The 24,991-nt window shown below is 31.9% G+C and overlaps 1 protein-coding gene across 3 annotated transcripts; it reads left to right on the forward strand.

Annotated features, from left to right (window-relative positions):
- Positions 1-10,308: 10,308 nt before the first annotated feature.
- On the forward strand, positions 10,309-22,452 carry LOC123714042 (microtubule-associated protein tau). 3 transcript variants are annotated; one of them, XM_045668081.1, is made up of 9 exons: positions 10,322-10,397; positions 15,894-15,992; positions 17,551-18,937; positions 19,070-19,113; positions 19,286-19,445; positions 19,557-19,765; positions 19,965-20,150; positions 21,036-21,203; positions 21,488-22,449. In XM_045668081.1, the coding sequence occupies exons 2-9, from the start codon at positions 15,975-15,977 to the stop codon at positions 21,551-21,553; spliced, it is 2,238 nt and encodes a 745-aa protein (XP_045524037.1). In that variant the 5' UTR covers positions 10,322-10,397; positions 15,894-15,974; the 3' UTR covers positions 21,554-22,449. The 3 variants fall into 3 exon arrangements, with proteins under 3 accessions (XP_045524039.1, XP_045524037.1, XP_045524038.1); XM_045668083.1 differs by lacking the exon at positions 21,036-21,203 and having other exon boundaries at positions 10,309-10,397; positions 21,488-22,452; XM_045668082.1 differs by lacking the exon at positions 10,322-10,397 and having other exon boundaries at positions 15,889-15,992.
- The last annotated feature ends 2,539 nt before the right edge of the window (positions 22,453-24,991 follow it).

Below are 24,991 nucleotides of genomic sequence, written 5' to 3' on the forward strand. Positions count from 1 at the left end.
AAACTAAAATAAACTCAAAACACAAATCAAAAAGATGTCACAATAGTATATAAAAAATGGATTTAGAGCAATCTTTAATCCAACTCAGACCATACTTCCTAAATTCTTTTTGACATAAACACATAATATATCTTTGTCTAGTTGCGACGTGTGAGGTCGTTGCCTTATCGCTGTCATTTAGCTTGCCTATAATCCCAGTGTGTAGGGTTTTTATCCCATCTCATTATCATGAGAATCCTGCGTGTAATAAATCTTGTGGAATATAATTACAAGCCCATACGTGCGAGGACAGGAGTTTCTTATCACGTTGCAAACTGTCACTACAAAACTAAATAAATATGCCAGTTTGTCACTTTTGCAATTCTATCTCTACAGCGTATAAGCTTTTTTAAAGATTTCGATATCAAAATTTATTAAAATCTACATGTAACTATAGCGCTAACTCCGTTATAACAGTTACTTAATCTTGCAAATATTTATGATCTTAATGTTTGTAATACATTTACTTATTTGTCTTTTATGTTCTTTGACTATGGGGATCCTGAATGGGGCAAAAAACGTCCACGATGAGCGTATTGTATTGTTCCGGCTAGAGCTTCGCATTTAAGGTCCCTCCGAGTCTTTCCGGTTCTTTTTGCCTCATATGCAACTTTACGGCGTTGGTATGTCGTTTTGCTTGGAACAGCTACGCTGGGGAATGGAATCTCTTTGAAATTGCCTATCCAGATCCTCTTGCGTCACTAAATCTGCTGACCAATCACCGTTTCTTGGCTGTTGTGTTTCTACTTAAACATGACATTTTCAACGGTTTTTGTTTTCAATTAGTTACTTAATTTAAGTATAAATTTATATTTGCACAATACATATTTTGTTTGCAAAGCAGTAGCTAATTATACGCTTCTGCGATAAGTACCAAAATACAATGGTCCCATAATTGTAAGATCCCGATGGGTTGGGCTGAAGATGAACCTAAATATTTCGGGAACCTCATAATGACTTGATTAATGAGCCGAAACTTAACAATGGTTGGGCCAAATAATATTAATTCCTAATGTTGTTTTATTTAATTTTAAATTAATTCAAAAAGTATTATTATTTTAAAACGTACTATTATTTATATACGTTATAATATACAATTTTGTTATACGAAACTGGAAAATTTGATTAAGAATCATATCTGTTTGCATTTTTATTAAAAAGAGGCAATTTTTAACGTTATTTATTAGGCAAATGCAGGCTACTTTTGCTTGTACGAAAATTTGTATAGACGTTTCCAAAGCCGAAAACTTATTTATTATGAAGACCGTGTGTAAGTAGTCACACGAAATCATGAATTAAGCATCTCAAATGCACCTACATTTAAAGTCATAACTTTATTTCTATCTATTCGATTTACTGAACGCTGTTGGCAACCTCCAGGTTACCTCACATCCAGGAGTAATTCGAATTTAGCTGCATTACTCCAGTGATTGTTAAATTACCGGACGGCAGTGTCACCCACCCACGAATGCCATACTTTGTATGATTAACCGGACGTTGTTTTCTGAGCTTTCTACCATTAATTACCGTATATTCCCAAACAAAAGGTATTCGTATTACCTTCTTTGTATTCCAAACAAACATCGAATTAATTACCTTTAAAGTATAGTCAGACAATTGGGATTTTATTGGACTATTTACATATTAAAGACTTCGTAACAATTGGAAATAAAATTGTTCGCTGGCCCCCGCAGATTACATGTAATTATTATCCAAAATTGTTGCGATTAATATACAGTCGACATTGCGTGCTCCTCCGCAATTAGACATTGCCAATTAAACAATGTCTTCGAAATAAAACGCCGTCCTACGCTAATTATGTTAATGTTTCGAACGGGGTGAATAGCTGTAAAAAATTGTCAGTTCACATAATAAGGTTTTAGTCATCTACATTTCTATTTATATTATTATATTGCAAAGACGACATTTGTAAGAATTTGAATGAAATTATAAGTCAGGTTTTCGTGTTGTGATTGTACGAAATCGAGAGTCCAATATTACATAGACATATATCTGTTTATTGGGCTTATATAGGTCTCTATATAATATAGGCGATGGTAATGGGGCCAAATTTTGTAAAAACATAATTTGACAGCCATAGACTAGACTTATTATATGACTCAATTCAACGGACACTAAACATTTTACATTTGTAAATAACTATTAACCTCCTTGAAATAATTGATATCGTAGATAAAGATAGCAAATAAACGGATGTCACTAGAACAATGATTTGACCTAGAGCTAAACGATGCAGGCGCATGTCGCCTGGCTGTCAGTAACTACTTTGTTGTCTACCTCGTCCAGCAATAAGTTCGGTTTCAAATGAAAATGCATTTTTTAAATAAAGTAATGTAATATTATTAAAATGTATACCTACATATTTATTAAAGTCTCAGGAAAAAATAAATAAATATTAAATTCGCGACGGCCACCTTTGGCTTTTATCTGTTTGGTTCGAATCTATGGATTTACGCACTGTTTCCAAGAGAAATTTTACCACTACTTGCAAAAAAATTTTTTATTTTTTTTAGACTTGATGAAGTCAAAAGGGTTTAGGTCTGGGATAGATGACTCACTGTTCAGCTCTGTTAAAGTCCGGAACGTTGGTTTCAAGCCAGACTTGGGTAGTTCGTGCTTTGCCACCAGCTGCAGAATGGAATTGCTGAGAGGTTTCACAACATGATCCAAGGCTGAATTGTTTTCCACCCCACCAAACCATCACTAACCCACCACCGGATGAATTAGACCACGTTATACCTTTCCCTCTCCGACCGCTTGAGCAGCTTCTTTAGACCTGTGAGCGTACACTTCATCATTTTGATCATCATCATTTTATAATGAAAACGCAAAAATTGGTGAAAAGGCGCAAAATCGAAAGAGGTTTTTAAAATAATATACGTGTGTATATAAATGATGAAAAAAAAAGTTTTTATGTAACAGTATTTATGGCCTGACTAGTAAGAGTCGCGAAAAAATTATTTACAAAGTCGTGTTAAATTTAAAAAAATTGTCAATGGTTTTCTTTCATTTTCTATGTTCTCGATAGATTCATGTATTCAATATATAATATATATCAAAGATATTTTAATCTAAGAATATATGTATAAATATACAATTCTGTCATGCAGCGTGATTTCTCAATTAATACTCATGTTCCCAAGGTTATATTAGATAACTAATAATATTAATTATTTGAATAAATTAAACATAAAACTTCGCCGCTCAAATGTCTGTCAAATAGGAATTGTAGCTAGTAGAGGTTTGTAGTCTCTGCCTACCCCTTTGGGACACAGACATGACTATCTATATATATTTATAAAAAATATTTATATTTCCATTCGCATTTCACTTAAGTGTGTTGACGCCTTATGCGTCCCAGTTACTATATAGATGAGATAGGTCGGTAGCTACGTGACTTCGCATACAAATTAAAAAATTTCCTCTCAAAGAATCATTTGCCTACCGGTGATAAATGTATTACATCATCATTTGAAATAGTGTAATTCTTACTCCAGTCATATTCTATTATGGCAATTAAAACAGCTATCACTATTAATTATAACCAGCTGATAGGTTTAAAGACCAATGACAAGTCTTAGAGTAATATTATTGCCTGTAACGGCGAATGTAAAGAATAGAATATTTTTGACGACCTCACCGATCTTTTTTAAACGGACCTCTTTTTCAAAAATAAGAAGGATGCGGACGTCGGTCAAATGCCTAAATAAACTACTGAAAAAAAATTAAAAATATTTAAACACAAAAACATTTGAAGAAAATATAACTTACTTCGAACGTACTTTTGCGTTATTACGTATTAAATAATAATGTCTTATTAGTGTTATATAAGAAAATAAATTATATTAAATCTTCGTTTGTTTATATACATGCGCCTAATCATGTCATAAAGCGTATTTTCGGATATCACCCTAGTAGAGTTTTTTTTATTAACAACGAATCGTTGGACAGCAAAATCTATATGTTCATTACGTTTATTAGTAGCGCTAACTTTTTTATTATAGTTTAAGTCGTAAAGGTAATTCATGCCTTCCATCCTCTTCTGAAGATCTTATCAAGATAACGTTTATGTAAACCTTATGCCATTACAAAACGGTTCGTTTGTGATTCATAACACGAGTTGACCTGCGATAAGTCTGTAAACAAATCGTTTTCTATATCCAGTGCTGATGTAATAACTTTCGAAGGTCAGTTTTGAGATTTAGCATATCTTAACGTATATTTTCAAATATTTTAAGTAAACCGTAACTTAAATTTGTTGTAGTCAGTAATTATAGCTTGATCAAGTATTATCTTAACAATTAAAGCGCTTGATTTTTAAATTGTTTATACCGCTTATTCGCGAATTAACAAAAACGATTTTGGGTCCTCATTATTTACATCTAATACATCAATCTATATGTTTTTTATTATCTAATTGGAGCATTCTTATATCTCTAGTGCAGTCATTAAGTAATTAAATTTCAAGAATGTATTTTGTGGTATAAAAGTTTACATCTGTAGGTATAATGTATTCAGAAGCTGATTCGACTTTGGTTTACATTTTTCTTAATACAATTAACATGCATGATGTATTTGACAGCACACTAATTATTAACATGCACTATGAGTTCCATTAGTATGGCAAGGTTCTTACCTTACTATATTGTTATTTTTGTTGTTGCTATACTTTTAGTCATGTATTATGAGTAACAAAAGATAGAGTACGATGATTTAATGTTAGGAATTATTTGCTCATCTGCATTCAAATGTTGTTTCTATCTTGGAATGTCTCCATGTTGACGTATATGTTGCGTCGCGGGTAATTTTTTTAATCAAATAATTTACTTCTGTTTTCTTGGGGATGCATAAGCGATAGTGAATATATCGTAAACTGTGTAGAAAGGCTAGAAGTGTTAACTAACTTACTTTTATAATTATAAGTTTTGATATTTAAGTAACTTTCACGTTGAATAACATTTTTCAGGCATCGAAGCTCAATTTTAATTTCTCTATTAGCAGTCTCTATCAGTAGCAATAGGAAATTTCATGGGCGAAATGTAGATTTGATTTTTAATACACCGCCATCTATCGGAAATATATGTAATGTAATATAAGATAGTGTTATGTTATATATAACTGTTAAAAGATAGAAAGATGAAAGTTGTGGCAACAACCATTTAGTCTATAATAGTTCTGTAAGTTGACGATAGGTGGCGCTTTTTTTAATGTTGCATATTATTGTAACGTCCAAAACTTGCGATAGATGTCGCAAGTTTCCTAAAAATACAAAATAAGTGGATAATTGCTTTTAGTATGAATCAAAACAATATATATGATGGATTATAGCTAGTGTTACGTCATAAATTAAATAATTAAAGTAAGATTTTTAAATTATATCCCGCTTGAAATATTTTGAATTGGATTTATTAGCTCTTACCTATCTTTTATTTATTATTTGTATTTTCACCACGAGTAAATAGATGAGTGAGACATCTGTAATGAGTTTAATTAATTTAGTTTCGCTTATTACCAATGTTACAATTTTTGTTGTTTTTAGATGCCTATGTTTTATTGTCTTTCGACTCAGTGATTGTATGTGGCAGTATAATATTTCATTCATCCTTCTTTGACCTACTTTTTATACTTTTAGTGCAAACAAATAAAGAACATTGATTCACTGATAAGGCATTTTAAGGCAAGCGCCTGCGAAGTCTCACGCACGAAAATCTAATCGAAGACGACACGCAACGGAGATTCTTCCTGCTTTGAACGACTTGTAACCTTCAAGGTTCACTTATCAATATTATTTAAAACCACGCGACGATCCAACTAAAGAGCTATTCATTGAAATCATCGAAATAATCAAAAAACTCAAACTTTTCGATTTCGAGCGATTCTCTACGCTACTCATAGGAAAGGAAACCTATTATTGCAGTTAACTGCAAAAATTTCAATAAAGCAAGTTTATTTTTGTCTATTCTCATAAAAAAATAAAAGCTGGACATCTTTATAGTTCGATCTTACTATAAAACTCAACAATAACCAAAATAACAAAACAACCAAAATATAAAATACGACTGATATTTTCATGGTACAAAGTTCAGTTCAATTCTCTCTAATCAACAAGTGATCATATTTTAATATAAAAGCGTGTTGGAATATTTCATCAAAATTTAAACGTTCATAATTTTTTAAATAATGTATTGTTAAAGATATTATTAGATATTATTGTCTTTACAATACTATATTTTATTAATTTGTTTATCTATTCGTTTTCGCGCGCAATCTCTATTGACCTATTCCAATTTTTATACATATCTGGCCGCGACCGCGATGCTCGATATTCCGTATGCGGCGACGGAATAGACTAATCTAAGAAATTGTTTGATCAATGCTATCTGGACTTCCTGGTATGAAAAAAAGTCTTTTAGTAGTGTAGTACTCTGTTATTTATTATCAAATCTTTTTCACTTGAATTATGTTTGAAGCGTTTGGTACGGGTGGTATACTCGCTATACTTTGCAGGTAACATGGTAATAGTAAGATTGAGAGTGAATCATAGTTCAAAATTGAATGCCTTGGATTAAGTAAGACTTTTTCACAGTAACGATATTATATATATTTATTTTGACTTTTTATCGTATGAGAGAAATCCACTATATTACATACCTACTAAATACTATATTATATAATCTACTAAATTGATAAACTATTGAAACACAATTTGAAATTACAACTGGCGTAGTGAACTTGTTATTAATTATAAAGGTTTTTAATTAAGAATATCTTAGTGGCTATGTTAATTGGTAATGAGAGACTCTGACAGCTGTCAGTTGTTAAATTGCTTGGCAAATTTATTCTCATAAAAATAATAATCTACGTTATATTCTCCAGTCTTCGTTGACTATTGTCTATCCATCCATTGTACACTAGTTTTTATTATGACTACAGTTACTGAAATATGTAAATAGCCATTCTATTGATGCAGGTTTTTCCTGCATTTCTCTTTTATTAGAACATTATTATTCTGTATTCTTTATTCACAATTGTAGGACAAAGCTTAGTCTATTTATATATACCGATACAATACAATGTCTATTATTAAGAAAACAATTTAAGCTTAAAAACCCGAAGACAAAAAATTACAAATTAACAGTATCATTGATGTATTAAAAAAGCAAAGCATCTTGTGGGCCTGTGGGCGTGGGAAGATTGAATATTGTGGTGTCAGGAAATATAAGGTTTCAGAACAGAAACTAAACGTCCAGCCTCTGCGAATTAGGGTTTGGCTTATATGGAATAGGTTCATGTTTCGAAATATTATCATTTTAAATAACTTTTATACAGTGAAAAAGTTACAATTAGTTTAGCATATTTAATAAGATCATTTTTTTCGCTTTTTTCCTATTTAACACTTCTACTTCCCTTTAGTTAGTTAATATATTATCTATATTTAATATTATAACAAATTTCGGAAGATATCATTAAATAATTTGTCTTCTGTTACAGGTACATATTCTGTAATCAAGGCGGCGTAAGTATAGTTTCTGTAAATTTTGTCTTTATGAGTCACTTCAAAGTAATGATTACTATGTATTTTACAGTCTGGTGTTCCACCAATCAAATCTAATATATAATTGTATATGCATGAAAATTGTAAGAATATTAAAATAGGGTATAATAATTTGTATGAAACGAAAATAATTATAGAGTTCGTGTGTGGTGTCAACTTACTGAAAATAAACGTGACCAAAGTTAATAAATTATTTTCAGACAACTAACAAAAAAAACACATGTGAACGAGAGCGTTTTTGGTATGATACTGGACAAATTTTGTAATTAAAAAGCATATATTGAAAAACTACAGAACAAAAAAGAAAACTTCGTTTATCTGTTAGAACAAATGAGGGAACTGTTAACCCCCGGTATCATACGGTAGCCTTTTATATGGATTATGTATAGTTCAGTCCATGGAAATGGAGATATTTGTGAAGAAGATTGTCTTCACAACAGTGTACCTTTATTTAAGCTCAATATTTAGAAGAATATATAAAGCTCAATATTTTATCTCTTCGTTAACAAAAACATAAATGTTTTTATGTCCACGGGAATGGACCACTGCCAAAGAAGACATGAGGAGAAATTGGTTATGCCAAATTTAATCTGGAATTATACAGGAAAAACACTTTTTGCATTATGGCAAACAAAATTTATATTAATTTACCAAAAAGATTCAAAGATCTTCCGACTAAAACTTATAAAAATCGACTTAATGTACTAGTTTTAAGGGATAAAAATATTACTGTTAATGATTATTTGAGTGAAAAATTATTTAAATAATATGATGACGTAGTGACAACATAATATAAATACAAATACAAATTTGTACGCCATTATGTGTGGCAGAATATGTGAAATTCATTGTACCACATTACCTATCTTGATTCGAACTACACCATATCCCTGCAAATAATTTACAATCATACATGTACAATAATTGTTGTTTTTCAGGCTCGTGATGTTAAAAACCTGTGTATTTCCTGAAAGAAGGATACAATTATAATCAATGCCGAAATGAAATGTCACAAAAATAATTAAAACATAGATAATGTTTTCAACTTGTCTAAGCAGAGCCAAGACTATATAGTATTATAATTTAATAGTAATTGCTATTAATAAATACAAAATAGGCTTAGTTATAAGTAAAATACTGAAAGAAACATTCATTATTTATATGAGTAAGAGCTTCAAGATTATATTACATTAAGGAAACGGTATAATAAGAATATAAATATGCACTAATACATTTTACGTTTCTTTCATTGTTTGTGTTTTAAAGATTACTTTCTCTTTACTAAGTGGAGATTATTCAACGTACAAATATAATTTAACCATTCATAGATAATCTTGTACTAGATTATAAAACGGAATACGAAAGCTGTGTTTCCTTGTAATGAGATTGACCAATCAGAATTAAACGAAAAACGATTCATTCTCACTCCTCGGTCTTCAGTAATGATTATTGCATTTTGCGTGTTAGTGCTATTGGCACAAACCAATTGGCATGCCCAGTCAAAGATATGGGACTTGCCTAGGCTTTATGAAAAGAGCGATTTTGTCTCATCGTTCTACGCTTTAATATTTGAGGCGTAGGTTGTGTGATTCTCCTAATGTAAATGCGCGCGCATGGTTTTCAGGGCGCAGGACGCACCCTATCGTGGCCTTACGAAACTATAGATGTTCCATTTTATTTTTAAAAAATGTGTGCGTTTGCACACGTAAGAAGTGAAACTTCTTTACGACCTTATTTTTCGAAAAATGATCTACTATATGCAACTTTACAGAAATTGATTAAATAAAGTTTAACAAAAGGCTTTTATTATCATAGAAATGAACACAAATAATACAATTATTTCATTTTACATTATTACTACTAAGATTATTACGCTCTCTCTACTCATTGTTATAGTTATTATATATTTTTGTTATTAATGGCTTCGAATTGCTTCGAATCAACAAGAAAAAGATGACGCGTAACGAAAAATGTGACGCGTGACATAATAATGTGACTCGTAACCGAAAAATGTGACGGTAATTCTTTTTACGACGCCAATAAAGAAGTTTCACTTCAAAAGTTGATTGCCATTTGAAAGAAATAGGCCATTCTAAAGAATACCCTACTAAGCGAATATCTCTCATTAGCTATGAAAATTATATTATCACAGTTACTTACTAATTATGAAAAATATATTATATTGAATGTTTGTTAAAATCTTTGTCTATAATCATTCAAATTTGCAATTATTCGAGTATTGTAAGTTTTTTGACTATGGCTAAAATGATATAAAATAATCATATCTTTACGTACTTTGTATTCTTTGAACTTTATTGTATTTTAGACTATGACAGTCAGGTGATTAATTTCCGTATTAAGCGACTAATTAAACGTCGATTTTTACATTATAATTTTTTAGAACAAATTTTTTCAAGCTATGTAATTAATCGCATATTTTTTAATGACATTTCGTTGTCAAAGACAAGTTATAAATAAAATTAAAAGCTTTGTATTTTTCCAAGCCTTAAAAATAGTTAGTTGTTAGGATATTTTTTTATTTATGTTTTAGAAAACAATACATTCCTTATAGTAATAAAAAAATCAACTTAAATCGACTAAACAATAAATTCATTATATGCTTTTTATCAAACTGCCGTGTCTATATTTTCGCAGCTCTATCCATACTTCAGTCGCCAATAGAGCCCGTAACATATACCAGATCAGACTTTGCCGGCTTCTTTGGACGTTGTATTAGCTCTTGGATATCCTAATATAGTGTTAGTCTTTTGCTATATCTCAGGTAAGTTATAGATATAATAGATCAAGTACACAGCTTTTGCTTTCGTAGAATGTTCTAGGCACGTTCCATCCATTAACAATATAATAAATATTGATCCACACTTGATCATGATCAATTTAAATTTATTGTTATCGATTAGTGATACTAAAAAATATCAATGATTTGTGCTTATAATTTTGTTATATTTCTGTTGATATCTTTTATTGATCGACTCGTCACAGATAAATGTAAGACGAACTGTTGCCAGGCAGAGGAACTAGGAGGACATACTTTAGAACTACTTACAATTTATATTATATTTTCCAAGCCATATATAAACCAAAGATAAATTATTAACCTACAACGGTTGTATTGGTTGTGATATTACTGTTGGGAGCCTGTCTTTCTAATGTTTTGCTTATTAGTATGACTAGGAAGTGTATCCCGGTGATAGAAATTACATCATGACATGAATGACATTCAATAGACCTAGGTCAATCTAGACCTACTCTATTCTTTTAATCCAAGTAATTCAGACTGATCGTATCATTATAAAATATAATAATTTCTATATTTAATTCTTATAAAATAAATAAATAAACGTGAGTAATCAAATCGTGCCAACGTTCTTTTCTTTGATGTCGACAATGATAGGTAGAAATTATGATATGTACTATCAATCTTTGGTATAATTATCAATCTGATATCAAAAGTACATGTTCGGAATTACTTGAGTTAAAAGTATATATATAGTGACGTAGGTATTTGAATGTCTGGAAAATCCTATGGATAAGTGGAGGTTTAATTGCTTCCGTCAACTCCACTTAAACTAATGCATACATTTTTATTAATTATTACAAAAAGCCGAGAAACTCTTATGTTAATGCCTAAAAACATTCATTTGTCACAAATGAGTCACCAAATCACCTTGTTTCTTTTACATCTTGGTAATTCATTGAATAAATTAAAACAAAATTTGGCAGCCCCTTAAACACAGTTTAATATGCATAATACTTTTATATAAGAACATGGACATTTATAGTTATTATAATTTGGAAAAACTTATGTCCCGCTGAAAACTTTTATGTTACAATATTTTTAATTATTCACTAAGTTATTGATAATATAATAAGTTTTAGAAATTTTCCATGGTACCAAAGTATATTGTATAGTAGTATTTCTTTGCGAAACATTGGAGTTTTTATAATTTCGTGTTTCAAGTACATACGATTTGGGAATGAGACAACATTACTCCATTTCTAGAATTGATAAATTAGGTGAAGTCACACAACCCACGAATTTTTTAAATTGTAAACTAACCTACTTATTATGTGTGACCTATTATATAGTAAGAATGCTAATTTATACACAGCATGTACTAAAAATTTGTATATTTTATCGTATTATTGTTTTTACTTGTAAATTTCGTATTTTTCGACGTAATTTTGAGGTTACAATTTCACTTTGCGTCATGATTTATTTAATGGTTTAAGCGTATTACGACGTATAAAAATGTTACTGACGTATGGTAGTTTAAAAACATCTATAATCAACATCACCTCGTACATTATTAGTAATAAATTTAGTTAAAATACTTCCAAAGACAAGTAAAAAGATTTACCAGTACATTCGTTCGTGACTCAAATAATATGACTAACTAAAACTAAAAGTTATATTAGAATTTTTTGCAAGAATATCCTAAAATAATTTCACAGTATTGATGTTAATAGCTTTATGTTTATTTTGATAATTAGGTTGTGTCAATGAGCTTTACGATCGTTGACCTTTTAAAATATATTTGGTAACATAACAGCCACACCGTTATGTTTCCAGGATCAGCTCAACCCCTATAGAGGCAAAATCTATGTATCAAGAAACTTGTCAGGATTCGTAATACAAAGGGTTGTGATTCTAGTATCAATTTCAGTCTGTTACCTATTTATTAAAAATGTAATTGAATGCCAGTTAAGACCCAACCCGACTGTATAATCCTACTATTAATTTCGATACAAATAAAAATATTATGTATACTTGAATAACGTGTATCTTCTTACTACTTCTGTTGTTTTTTTGTCCAAATAAAGTAAACAGGAAATGAAGCAAACAAAATTTAACCTGATTTCAGTTTATTTACATAATACTATAATACAATATTGCTTTAATTCTTAAATAATAATAGTCTAGTATTTAAAATTATATTTATTGTCGTCTTTACGATTAATTATTTCTAATTAACTGTTAACAGTGAGATTCCATTATAACTACAATAGTAATAACTAAATACTACTAACTAACTGTTATGCATAAATATACATTTTTAAACTATATAAATACGTTACTACTGGACAAAATCACTATTTACAAATATTTAAGGTGAATTTAAAATTACAAAATGTCTGCTTTCAAATTTGTAATTTCATGGAAATATATGTCACTCTAAAATAATATTACATAAACTATAATACTAAAGCGAAACTCTAAAAGAGAATAAAATCTAAACAAAGAATCTCCAAGCGCCTCGATTTTACGAACATCACAAAAGTAGTCGTAAATTTTCTTTACCAGTGTCAAAATGTTCTTTCAAACTTATTTTTGTGTTCCTTATTTAAAAATGGCAAACTGCCATTTTGCATTACTTTGACCAATTTTAAGATTTATTCTTTCTATCCAATTCGGTGGGGGAAGAAGTTGTTCGGCTTGTCACCGCGTGGTGGAGGCGTGTTGGGAATGTTATTCTGAACTCTGAGATGCCAGGGGTTGTCAATCCTTTGTGGGGGAGTTGCCTCTCTCTTCTCGGTGCTGCCGGAAGGTGTTAAGTGGAGAAGCGGCAGTGTCGCCTTAGGAATTGGTGATTTTTCGGAATTTGAATGCATTTCGTCTGTAACAAGTAATTTAGCCGTTATTTTGGTTAAAAAATTCGCGCTGTTACTTTTGTTGAAGAATAATATGTCTAACTTTTAATTAGTTTAAGAAAAATTTACTACCAGAATACATACAGTAGTCATATCAGGAAAAACACAGTTACAATATTCTTTTAGTTATTCTGAATTTGAATTGCATTTATAGTTGCAATATTGGCAAATTTTCGGATTTAACCTCAATAAACATGCTTTAGTAATCATTAAAAATAAACTTGATACTACCTTATAAGCTAAATTCTAATATTGATAAATTTTGAGTTAATACTGATTAGAAACCTAATGTTATTATTCAATATTAATGTCAACAAGGCACAATTATATTCCGTTTTACTAAAACCCTATCACAAATCATAATGAAAAAAATCCAGTTGCCAAGCACTTAAACAACAGCGGAAAAAATCAATTACAACATTAAAACCGCACTCAATCAATAAAATACACAAAACACTCACTTCCTTCTCGATCTTTCAATGTAAATGATTCTAACCGCGTATTGATAACTTCAACGCCGTTTACAAACATTGGAGCTCTTAGCACACTCAACGTTGGCTCGGAAATGTGCGGTCCTCATTTCGGTTCGAAGTTTTATATTGTATCTGAGTCATTTGGCAAGAAAACTCTGAGACTACGTCACTGCAGCACGCTGACGCCAAGCAGTGACGCTATTGCTAGGATTTACTTGTAGTACACGTGGCTCGAAATGTTGCAGCTGTCTTTAAAAAAGTAAATGGTTATAATTTAAAATTCGTATTTTTTACATTTTCTTCCATTCACTTGTTTAGAAGCTGCTGGGGAAGTACTATATAGCGACTAACCTGAAGGTCCTGGGTTGTGGTTTCACGTTTTTCCGAACATTTTTTTATAAACTAAAACATAAAACGGGCAGGAGTCTCATTTGATGTTAAATGATTCCGCCGCCTATGGACACTCACATTGCCAGAAGACTCGCAAGTGCGTTGCTATTTTTAAGAATTGGTATGCTAAGGACCCTAAATCGGATTAGTTTGGAAATACTTCAGCAAGCAGCTGGTTCCACGTAGAGGTTGTGCGCAGCAAAAAGTGCCTTAAGAAACGCTCCGTTGTGGAACGATGGACGGACGTCGAAGTGATACCGATGGTATTTCGTATTCTGCCTTGATATCCGATTATAATAGATAGATACCTAGCTACGAGTCTTCCCATTCCTGTAAAAAGTTTTCATATTGTTATTTCATCCCTTAATCTGAGCTAGATAATTTATGCATTCTAACAGTTCAGTAATTTAATTTTTTTAAAGAACGTTCTAGAAATATTGCTTATAAAGCTAGCAAAAACAAAACAAAGATAACAGTTGTGAGTGATAAGAATTGCCAATTCTTTTTTTAATCCACTACATAGGATTAGCAACAAGGAAATTGACCAATTCGAATTTATTGCTCATTTCAAGTCACTAATGGTTTGTTTACAAAATTACAAATATCCCTGACTAATGCCTTGTACGGTCTATCAAAGTACTAACTATTATTTAGATATGTCAGTAATGTTTTCCGAGTATAGGCCCACTAATAGAAAATGTGCATTGTTGCGCTGTCGGGGTTGAATGCACGACCTCACGGTTGTTAAACGCAAGCCACTAAAGCTAAAGCCTTTTGCATTCTAGTAAATAATCATTTTCTGTTAAGGTTGGGTATATTTATAATATAATTTACGTATAGTTTTATAGTATCTAATTATGAAAGTAACGAGAATCGCGGTTTTTCCTACGAATATCCTTATGCAATACATTATTTCTGTATTATCTTCGATGTTCTAGATTGTTATCAAGGCTAAATTTGCTAATTTAATTATCTAGAGAATTTTTCCCATGATAACGATTTTAAAAAATTATTAGAATTTAAAACATTTTTACAAGGTTATTACGCTTTTAGAAATAAGGTACACAGTGATACGATTAGCTGCGTACTTCTACTGTGTTACTATGTGGAATTTGAATTTGATATATTAAAACATCAATCGCCTTTTCTAGTTTAAAAATTAGATTTCACAGGCTATTTAAATTAAACAATAAACAATAGAACTTAGAGGTGTCCAGTAGTCATATCAATATAATCGTTGTTATTATAACTACGATTAAAGTCTTAATTATGACGTCAATTTATATATTTTTTATTACTATTACGAGTTATATATCGGCATTGGATTAAATGTGACTCATATATTACGTGTATTACATTTTTTTGTTTGAAAACCATGATTAGTCACATGTCATCATGCGTTATAAACCTACACAGAAATTGGTCTCAAAGTAGTTATATCGCTTTGAATAATTTATATTTAAATTTAAGTTGTTTATAAATTTCGCTGTTTTCATGACACATACGCACTAAACACGTCAATCGACATTATTGCATTCACGTTTTATACTGCTGTAATGTCATTAGCTAAGTAAGCATATACGTAAGTCTCTAAAAAAACTAACCGTTTGTGAAAAGTAGCGAAATTGCAAGCCAAAAAGTTCACAGCAATTTACGTAGAAGTGTGTATACGTCAGCCATGCACGATATCAATAGCACCGCTTGCGTGAATTCAGAATAATAAAAAACTTATTGTTTTATAGTTTCAAGGAGATATCGCAAATAGGCGACGAGACGCGTGGATATGATAAAACAATTTTAGTGCTCCAACATTTATTAACAGTATGGAGCCATCGAATCGGGTAAGCCAAGACGACTTGGACACGAAAAATACTCAGCACAAAGTAGAAAAAATATGCTTAAAGAATAAGGCACACCTGTATTACTAATCTAGTGTTCACGAACATAAAAGAATTGTTCGGTAATTAAGTATAGGGTGCTCTTAACCTTGAGTGGCTAGTAAATTTTCATTGCGATTCACGCAAGTCATTAATTTTAATTGTGGTTTCAAAAGGCTTTTACTAAAGAGATTTATGTCTTGATACCTGAATAGGGAAAACCCAAATTTAAACGGCAATTCTTAACGGGACTACCCATTCTACCTTTTTTCTCTACGACAGTATCAGCAAGGTATGAGACAACTGTTAGTTTATATATGGCATTCAATTCAGTAAGGATCTAACTAACGTCTAAAGTAAATACTAACTGTTTATGAAAAAACAGGCAATGTTATATTGAAAATTATTCTATCAATCGAATTATATTTTGTCGTGAACATATGTATAAATGTTGTACATTTTCTAACTGGTTTCTCGTAATTTTGTTGGAATACATTACATAACAGCGATAATACCTTTCCATAAGTCACGCGATCGACATTTTTGTAACGTGCTACCAATAGTTATTGATTTATCTTCAGTTATTCAAATACGCGTACACGTTTTACCGAATTCCCATGTTGACCTAATTCCTTGTATTAGCTAGATATGTAACTATGTCATTGTTATGTAAAAGGCTTATTTTGCCAGCTTCTTTGAGTGTGAAAATTTAGTTAAAGAAATTATGACACACTTGCTGAACGCGTAAATTACGTAGAATTAAGATAAGTTATACTTCAAGGAATACGGCATCCATAATATATGAAACAGGTAGCTTTGTAACTCTAATTTTTATACTTTATTCGAACATTTATATAATCCCAATTGAGGATTTCTTTCTCTTTTTACGTAAGTACTATCTTGTACTTTGTAGGTTCAAAAACAGAATTTCATTTCATTAGATTCATTTCATTCGTATTTTACTTTGCATTTTAAAATCAGTCGTTCTTTGACCTAGTGGCCGCGTTCGTTTCAATCTGTGATCGTGGTGTCTCGAACACTCATGCTACTCTTTTGGGTTTAAATAATTCATGTAGTTATCAAGATCTCCCAACAGGCACTACAGTGATACTTATTGTATACATTATTAGGAACTGCAAATATATTGCGTAACATATATATAGAATTAAAAACATACAAACGTAATCATAATTCCCATAGAATGTTATTTGAGTATAAAGAAATTACAAAAAAAGCTTGCCTGACAGTAAGCCTTAACGTGCTAATAGAGTATTAATAATTCATAAACATACATATCATATAAGTTAAAAGTTATACAAACAAATAATACAAAAGCGAAAACATTTTTGTGTTAACGTATATAAACAGTTAGATAGAGCGAAACTTTAGAGATATCGGTACCATTCTTTACCTTTTTTGGCTTACAAATGGTTTTTATAGTGATACAATGAACATAACATTCACTATATTTTACATAAGTCGTATAATATGTATTGGACTAATATAATATATTTTTACAAAGGCACCTGCAGAGACACGCTCTCCGGGTGTTCAGAACGGCGGAGAGACACCATTTGTCCGACCACCTCTCAATAGAGCAGATTCTCGGTCATCCCTATCATCACCATCACCACGACCACTTGGCCCTCAACAAAGACCACAATTCTTTCCTGGGGGTCCAGTCACAAATTCACCATTAGGACCTCGACCAGGAGCTCCTACGCCTAGGAGTCCACTTACTGCTGGACCAGGATCACCTTCTATTCGACCACAGGTGCAACAATATAGACCAGTTGGTCCTCAGTCAATAGCACCACAACAAGGCCCTCGGGTACAGCAATCTCAACCTCAAAGACCACCAGTTCCAAATAATTTGCAGTTTGGCCCTAGGCAGCCACCCCAATTCGTTGGTGCTTCCACGCCTGAAGGGGTAAGGCCAAATATAAACCCACAGGCAAACGGATCGTTGAGGCAAAATACGCTTTCTGGACAGAACTCAGGTCAAATTTCAAGGCAATCATCGCAAAATTCACTAAACATTTCTGATTCTAACACACCTCAAAACAAACTAGCCAATCTGGATAATCAAAATATTAATAATGAAAGTCAACATATCAACAAGATTGAAAGCAATAACGATATGGCTGGTGCAGCAAAAGGGCGTAGTTTCAGCATTTCAGCAGCACCGGGGGCACCGAGTCCATTTAAAGCGGAAGATGATAGACGTAAATCTGTAAGCGCTGTAAGTGGTCGATATGATGATTTCAATATACGAAACCCTGGTCTGGGACAGATAAAAGAGACCGCTGGTAGTAAGGATAATATTCGTGGATCTAAAGAAAGCGTACGGTCAGAAGCTTCTAATGATGAGGCTCGGGACATAACTGATCGCCCAGAAACGCGCTTAGCTGCATCCAAGATGACAGAATCTTTTATGGGTTCACTATCCAATTTAGTAACAAAGAAAAAAAATGATGACGATGACGATGTTGTTTCACAAAACAAATTGGGTGTGGGCAAGATTGATGGCCAACAAAATAAAACTGATCTCTCTGATCGCTCGCCATCATTGACAAGAAGTGACGATTCGCCCGAGCCCAAAAATATTTTACAAAATCCCATTTTGCCTAACAAACCACAAAGTGTTACTCCCGAACCACAAGGACCAAAGACACCAAAAATGGAAGTTAAATCAGATATTTTTGAATCTAATAAAACTATAAGTCCAACTTCCCAGAGATCAGAGTCGAAATCACCTATGTTGGAATCTAAATCTCCAATACCTGATAATAAATCTCACACTCCATCAAAAAAGAAGCCAGTGGAACTAAGTACAAATCAAACGCCAGTTGATTCTAAAAGATCTACGCCGAGAAAAGCAGCATCTGCACCTAAGTCGAGGCCGAAAGGTATTCTTGTGTTACCTTATTTTGAAGTGACTCAATTTTAAGTAGTAACATAAGTATATATATATTTTTAGGTTTATTCAAAAATAATATTATTTTAATATAATCTCTCAATGTATTTCACAACGATTTCAGATGGAGACAATGACAGTGGCGTTGACGAATCCACTCAAGGAAATGTAAGTACGCAAGCATATGTACATCGTCGACATTTACCTTAATAATTTTTAATCTTTCATTTCTATGAAATAAAATGTTTAGTTTTTAACTTTCTAGACATTTTGTTCGGAAAAAATACATCTCGGTGTATTGTCTGACAATATTTATACAGCATAACATTAATTTCCTCAGGACTTAAATGGCTCCCCAGGATCACCAAACAAGGCACTTCCCAGCAAGTTGCCAACTAAAGAAAAGTCTAATAGCAGCTTAAAACCCAGCCTTTCTAGATCTTCGAGCAAGAGTGCTACTGCTAAGACACCGGAAACTCCTGTGCCGATTGACAAGAAAAGTGAGTTAATGATACATTTATGTTCACTTAATGACTACGAACATAACACTAATTGGTGGCTTAATTACTATTATAGTGATTTAACTTTATTCCAATCAATATTTTTTTCAGAAGTACCGATGAATAAAATACAAGTCGGAAGTGCACCATCGCCAAATATTAAAGCTGTAAAGTCCAAGATTGGATCCTTGGAAAACACAACATACAAACCCGGCGGAGGAAAAGTGAAGATTGAAAATCGAAAACTTGATTTTAACAACGCAGCTCCAAAAATCGCAGCTAAGAATGAGGCATACACTCCTAGTGGTGGCGTAAAAAAGGTAAATTTTTTACTATTAACACATTCAAATTTCTTAAAGCTCCGTCTGTGTTATGCTCGTTTATGACAAATAGTACTTCTGTGAAAAGGAAGAAAGGACAATAGTCTGATCACTGATGCATAAACGTGCTACAACTGTCAAATGGAGAAATTCCAATTGCCAGGTAATGGAAAAAGTTTTATATAACTCATGTTTTCAGATAACGTCAACAAAGCTGGAATGGAATGCCAAATCGAAGATAGGTTCTCTACAAAATACGTCCTACAAACCAGGAGGTGGCGACAAAAAGATAGAAACCGTCAAACTGGACTTCAAAGAAAAAGCTAAACCGAAAGTTGCATCTACTGTTAACATTACTCACAAACCAGGCGGTGGAGCCATCAAGGTAATATAGTTATCGGATATTAATTGTAGAGACAATTAAACAGAATCTTATTGTTAATTGAGCACTATTTGCCGTTCACTGAAGCAAAATTAATTAAAATTATTTCCATAGAATATTTCAAAATTTGGAGAAAGAGAAGTAAGTTACACAAATTGCTTTAAAGCTTGACGTTTGCGTGTGCGCACTATTGGTAATCAAAATTTAGTCGTAATTGGACGCCAAAATTGTTTCTAGTTCATAAAATGGGCGTTGCCAAGATGGAGGGCATCGAATAGACCTAAATTTGTTTTTTTGCGCAGTAAGGTCAGTTTGATTCAAGTCAACCGTTTGATGGTGGAAATGTTTGAGAATGAATGTCTCTAGGACTTCAATGAGGCTGTACACCACGCTGAGTCTTGAAATGTCAAAAAGAAAATAGAGTGGAATGATTGACACAAACACAGAATATTACATCTTTTATAAAAAAAATATTTAGTATATTTAATATATTTACGTATATTTAAATGCATAAAGATAATGCACGCTAGATATACTACACTTAAAGAGTAAAATTTTTGTTTTTATGGTTACTACAATTAGACCTACATAAAATATTAAATGTTTTAAATCGCTCTATAACAAGATCATTGTTATTTTTTAATTATTGCTCACCACACGCATTTTTTATGGATTTTGTAAACAATACACAAATCAAATCAAATCCCACACAAAACACCAAGTGATTTTACTATTATTTGACATGAATACACTTGAATGTTTTTGCCGTGAGAACAAATTAATATATTTATTATGCACAGCGAAAAAAGGCTTCTAATAACCACTAATATGTATTATATTAATATATGTATCACACTCACCTTATATTATTTGCACACCTTTAAACAGATCGAAAACCAAAAGTTGGAATTCAAAGCACAAAGCAAAGTGGGCTCTCTCGACAACGTGAAACACAGACCAGGAGGCGGTGACATCAAAATATTCGACGATAAAGATTACATAAAGCAGGTCGGAGGTCACTCCCCTCTCCCTAGTTGTGGGCAGTCACGGCAGGAGGTGAGACTAGTGTGATGGGTTTCTTGTTTTCTTTTGTCCTGTATTTTCCGTTGGTGGAGGTATCATCTTCATGTAGTTTACATAACGTCGACTTCATTTGTTTCAGCCCGAATATTTATACACATATTATTGATTCGGTTAAGGTACCATGTGTGGTGTGATTCGTTAACTCCCTTTTTGGTTTTTGGTTTCCAGCTTTTAACTTTATGTTTGTTTGGTGAAGTTAATAAGACTTATCAACGAATATTGAAATTGATAAGTGTAATTTGGTTTTTCTCTCATAGAGTCCAGTACCGCCGCCGGCGCAGCCTCCAAAGGCAGACGAGAATCTGAATGAGCAACACAGTTAAACAGTGCACGTCGAATCCGATATTAATTTTCAGTCCAAATTCTATACGTTCCGTATAAATACAATATTAATTTTTTAATCGTTTCTAATCTTTCATAGAGCATTTGCTTTCTAGCAAACAAGAGTGCCAATGTAGAACTGTGTGATTTTGATCCAATAAGTTTTAAATTAAACATTAGTTTATTAAATAGCAACACTAGCACTACATCTGTCAAACTAGTTTTGTGTAACCACGAAAACACCAACAATATTTTTGTATTAAAAGCGAACAAATTGTTTTGTTATTGCACTTCAGTATATTAGAAGCTTAGTCCCCGTTATGTTAATTATAGTTTTAAGCACTTATGTTGTACCTCTCACGTTGTTCATTGTATTAATAAAAATATATGTAATTTTATTTCATTAGATATATTGTTAGGTATAAAATGATAAAGTTGATTCTGGAATGGTAATTTACAGAGGAATTTGCTTTGCTTTCGGTATTTATCTCTGATTTATGCTAATTACAAATTAAATATTTCGAAAGCATCGCATATTGGAGTTTGACTGATGCGAGATAATTTATATGTAGGAATATTTTGTATGTATTTATAATTAATTATAGATTTAGCTGTACTGATTAAATGTTGACGCTTTAAAATCACATTTTCTTTGCGGTGTCTAGTTAGTTACATTTAAAAATGTAACCTTAACATTTAAATTAAGTAATTAACATTTTGGTCTCTATAACACAAAATATGTATTTAAATTCACTTCCGGTGTCATACTACAATATATAAAATTAAACGCATTTAGTATTATATAGTCATCTGAAGTAAGCAGAATCAAATATACATTACAGCTACCTATACTAAAATTTGTAATTGTCAAGTTTAATACAAAATAACATATTAATACTCGCGTGTTTTATTTTCTTTCTACACTCTTAGATTCATTAACGCCTGGTACATAAAATTTACTACATATGCTACATATTTATATGACCTCTGGTTTGGTATTTCACATTAAAATAAACTGAAAATTGTGTAAAAAATCTGTTCAAAGTAAAATACGATATGTAGATAGATTTACACGTATGTAGAATTTTGCTTTTCAAATATTTAGGATATCATTCATAAAAAGAAACATCGCACTTAGCACTATCTTCTGGAGTTTTGGTAAGTCACTCATTATTATTTATTTAAAATTGATCAGATTTCACGTCCTGACACGAAAACGGCTTTAATTAGTCCTAATCATGTATAATAAAATTACATGGCACTGGTCAAGCCAAGACTGCCGCTTAGGAATTTTGAGGTAGCGGATCAGAACTCAGAACTAGCACAATAATTTTGTCTCGTACAGACTAATTCAAGAACATTATGCAAGAAAATTCTATTATATTGAAGCTTAACGTTTTTAGTTGAACACTGAAATAATATTCTATATTTAACCGACTTATGAAATCCAAGTTGTAACAAAGCTCATCAATTAAATTAAAATAAGGGAAGAGAGTGTTATGTTATGTAATTACGCCGTACTTTCGTACATATATATTATATACTGCCCTTACACCAGAAACGTTTCACTACAAAATCAATTTCGTATCCAAGTAGTTATTATATTATATAGATATAAATATGTTTTAGCTATTTTTTTTATTGTCCATCCCCAATTTCCTACCCAACCCTTACTTATTAAAATACCCGAAAATTTTACTTTTGTTATTAAAATGCATTCTAAATATTTATTTTAGAAGTTATTAGTGGGATAGAAAAAGGCAGAAATCATAATATTTATTACTCTATTTACATATAATATTTCTAGGACGATTACTACATTGAAGATTGGGAAGAGGACCGACCCCTCTCAAGAAGTCATTCTGCTCGTTGGTCCCGTACCCCTCATACACCTCGCGCCCTATCTCCACAAAAGCCGGTTGATGAAAGACTCCTACGCACCGATAAGACCCGCAGATCCCTCAGACTTGTCAGCGCTCGTGCCCAGCCACGTTCCGCCTGCTCAAGACGCTCTTCAATTACTCATCGCCCAGCGTTTACTGTTTATTGAGTGTTAGACGTAACATAATTTTAAAGTGTCAAAGTTTTCGTACACAGATACACTGAAATAGATTATTACAGCAAGTAACTGTAAGCATAATATTATTAGACAAAGCAACCAATGAAATACTAGTGCATAATACTTAATAATTGACCACCAATAGACGAGTAAACGTCGATTGTTATAATCGAACAGCGCACCCACCCTTAGTGGGTGTCCATAGGCTGCGATGACTGTTTGGGCAATAAATTATATAAAACAATGTATAAAGGTGTGATCAAGCAATCATACTTAATAGATTTCGCGGATGTATTTAAATTGTATATCAAAGAGAGGAATTGTTCCTGTCTTTCTACAAAACAGGATCTTTATTTATATATTCCAATTTAGTCAAATCATATCAAAATTGTTCGCTCTACTTATGGCGACTTAGTATTTACGCTCTTTCACTTCTGTAGCTCCAATCTTTGCTGATTTAGCACATATTTTAATGTTTTTCAAGCGTTTAAGGCATACGTTGTTAGTTATGCGGTCACAGTAGGTAACACAGAAGATTAGAACTCTTCTAGCCCAATTTATTACAAAGGAATTGTAATAATTGTCTTCTTTTTCGCGTGTATCACATTTATCGGTGAGGGCCTAGTGGCTGAAGTCGAGCCTTCTAATCACAGATCTACGCCATTGGAATTTTCACTCTATTTGCTCAATTGTAGTGAAGGCAAAACATCGCAACCGGCATGTCTTGATCACAAAAAATCAATAACATGTCTCAGATATAGAAAGCCGACCATCTTTTTGTGTGTAAAATAAAACGATCGCAAAACGATAACGGATGCAATTTAAAGCCAATGAGGGTTTTAAATTAAATTTAAAAGAATACTCTTGAAAATTAAAATCTTGTACGCCCTAATCTATAAAGGCTTACTGTAAATTAAATCGCGTGATTATAATTCTTAATTATTTTAAAATGTATTTTTTTTTGATAAAGTGAAATACATTTTCATTTTATTCATTCATTCATTTTAGTCTAAATTTTTATATGAATTTAAAAGCCTCAAAATCTCATTCACATGTTACTCCTGTACGTCAAAATGTATTGGATTTTGAAATGCGGGAGTTCTAGTTCGTCTCAGAGCCCTCACTGATAGTAGAAACCAAGCTGGATTTAAGAGTGTTTATTTCTTCAAAAAAATGGTTTTTATACAATTTTATAAAATTTACTAATTAATGTATTGCTTATCAGCAGCTTAAAATCAGCTCTGTGGCTTTTGTCTTAATTTTAAGTCAACACGATCTCTAGCAAATTTGTTATGTAGTTTTCATCTTAAATAAATTATACTCACCAATCTTATATTTTATTTAATTAAATACCTAGATTTTTTAATATAATAAAACAACA

This window comes from Pieris brassicae, chromosome 9 (assembly GCF_905147105.1).
Source record: "Pieris brassicae chromosome 9, ilPieBrab1.1, whole genome shotgun sequence".
NCBI classification, from domain to species: Eukaryota; Metazoa; Arthropoda; class Insecta; order Lepidoptera; family Pieridae; genus Pieris; species Pieris brassicae.

Coding starts and splice junctions, on each gene's coding strand:
- LOC123714042 (XM_045668081.1), top strand. Junction 18,938..19,069: donor ACCTAAGTCGAGGCCGAAAG/GTATTCTTGTGT, acceptor CAACGATTTCAG/ATGGAGACAATGACAGTGGC. Junction 19,446..19,556: donor TGTGCCGATTGACAAGAAAA/GTGAGTTAATGA, acceptor TATTTTTTTCAG/AAGTACCGATGAATAAAATA.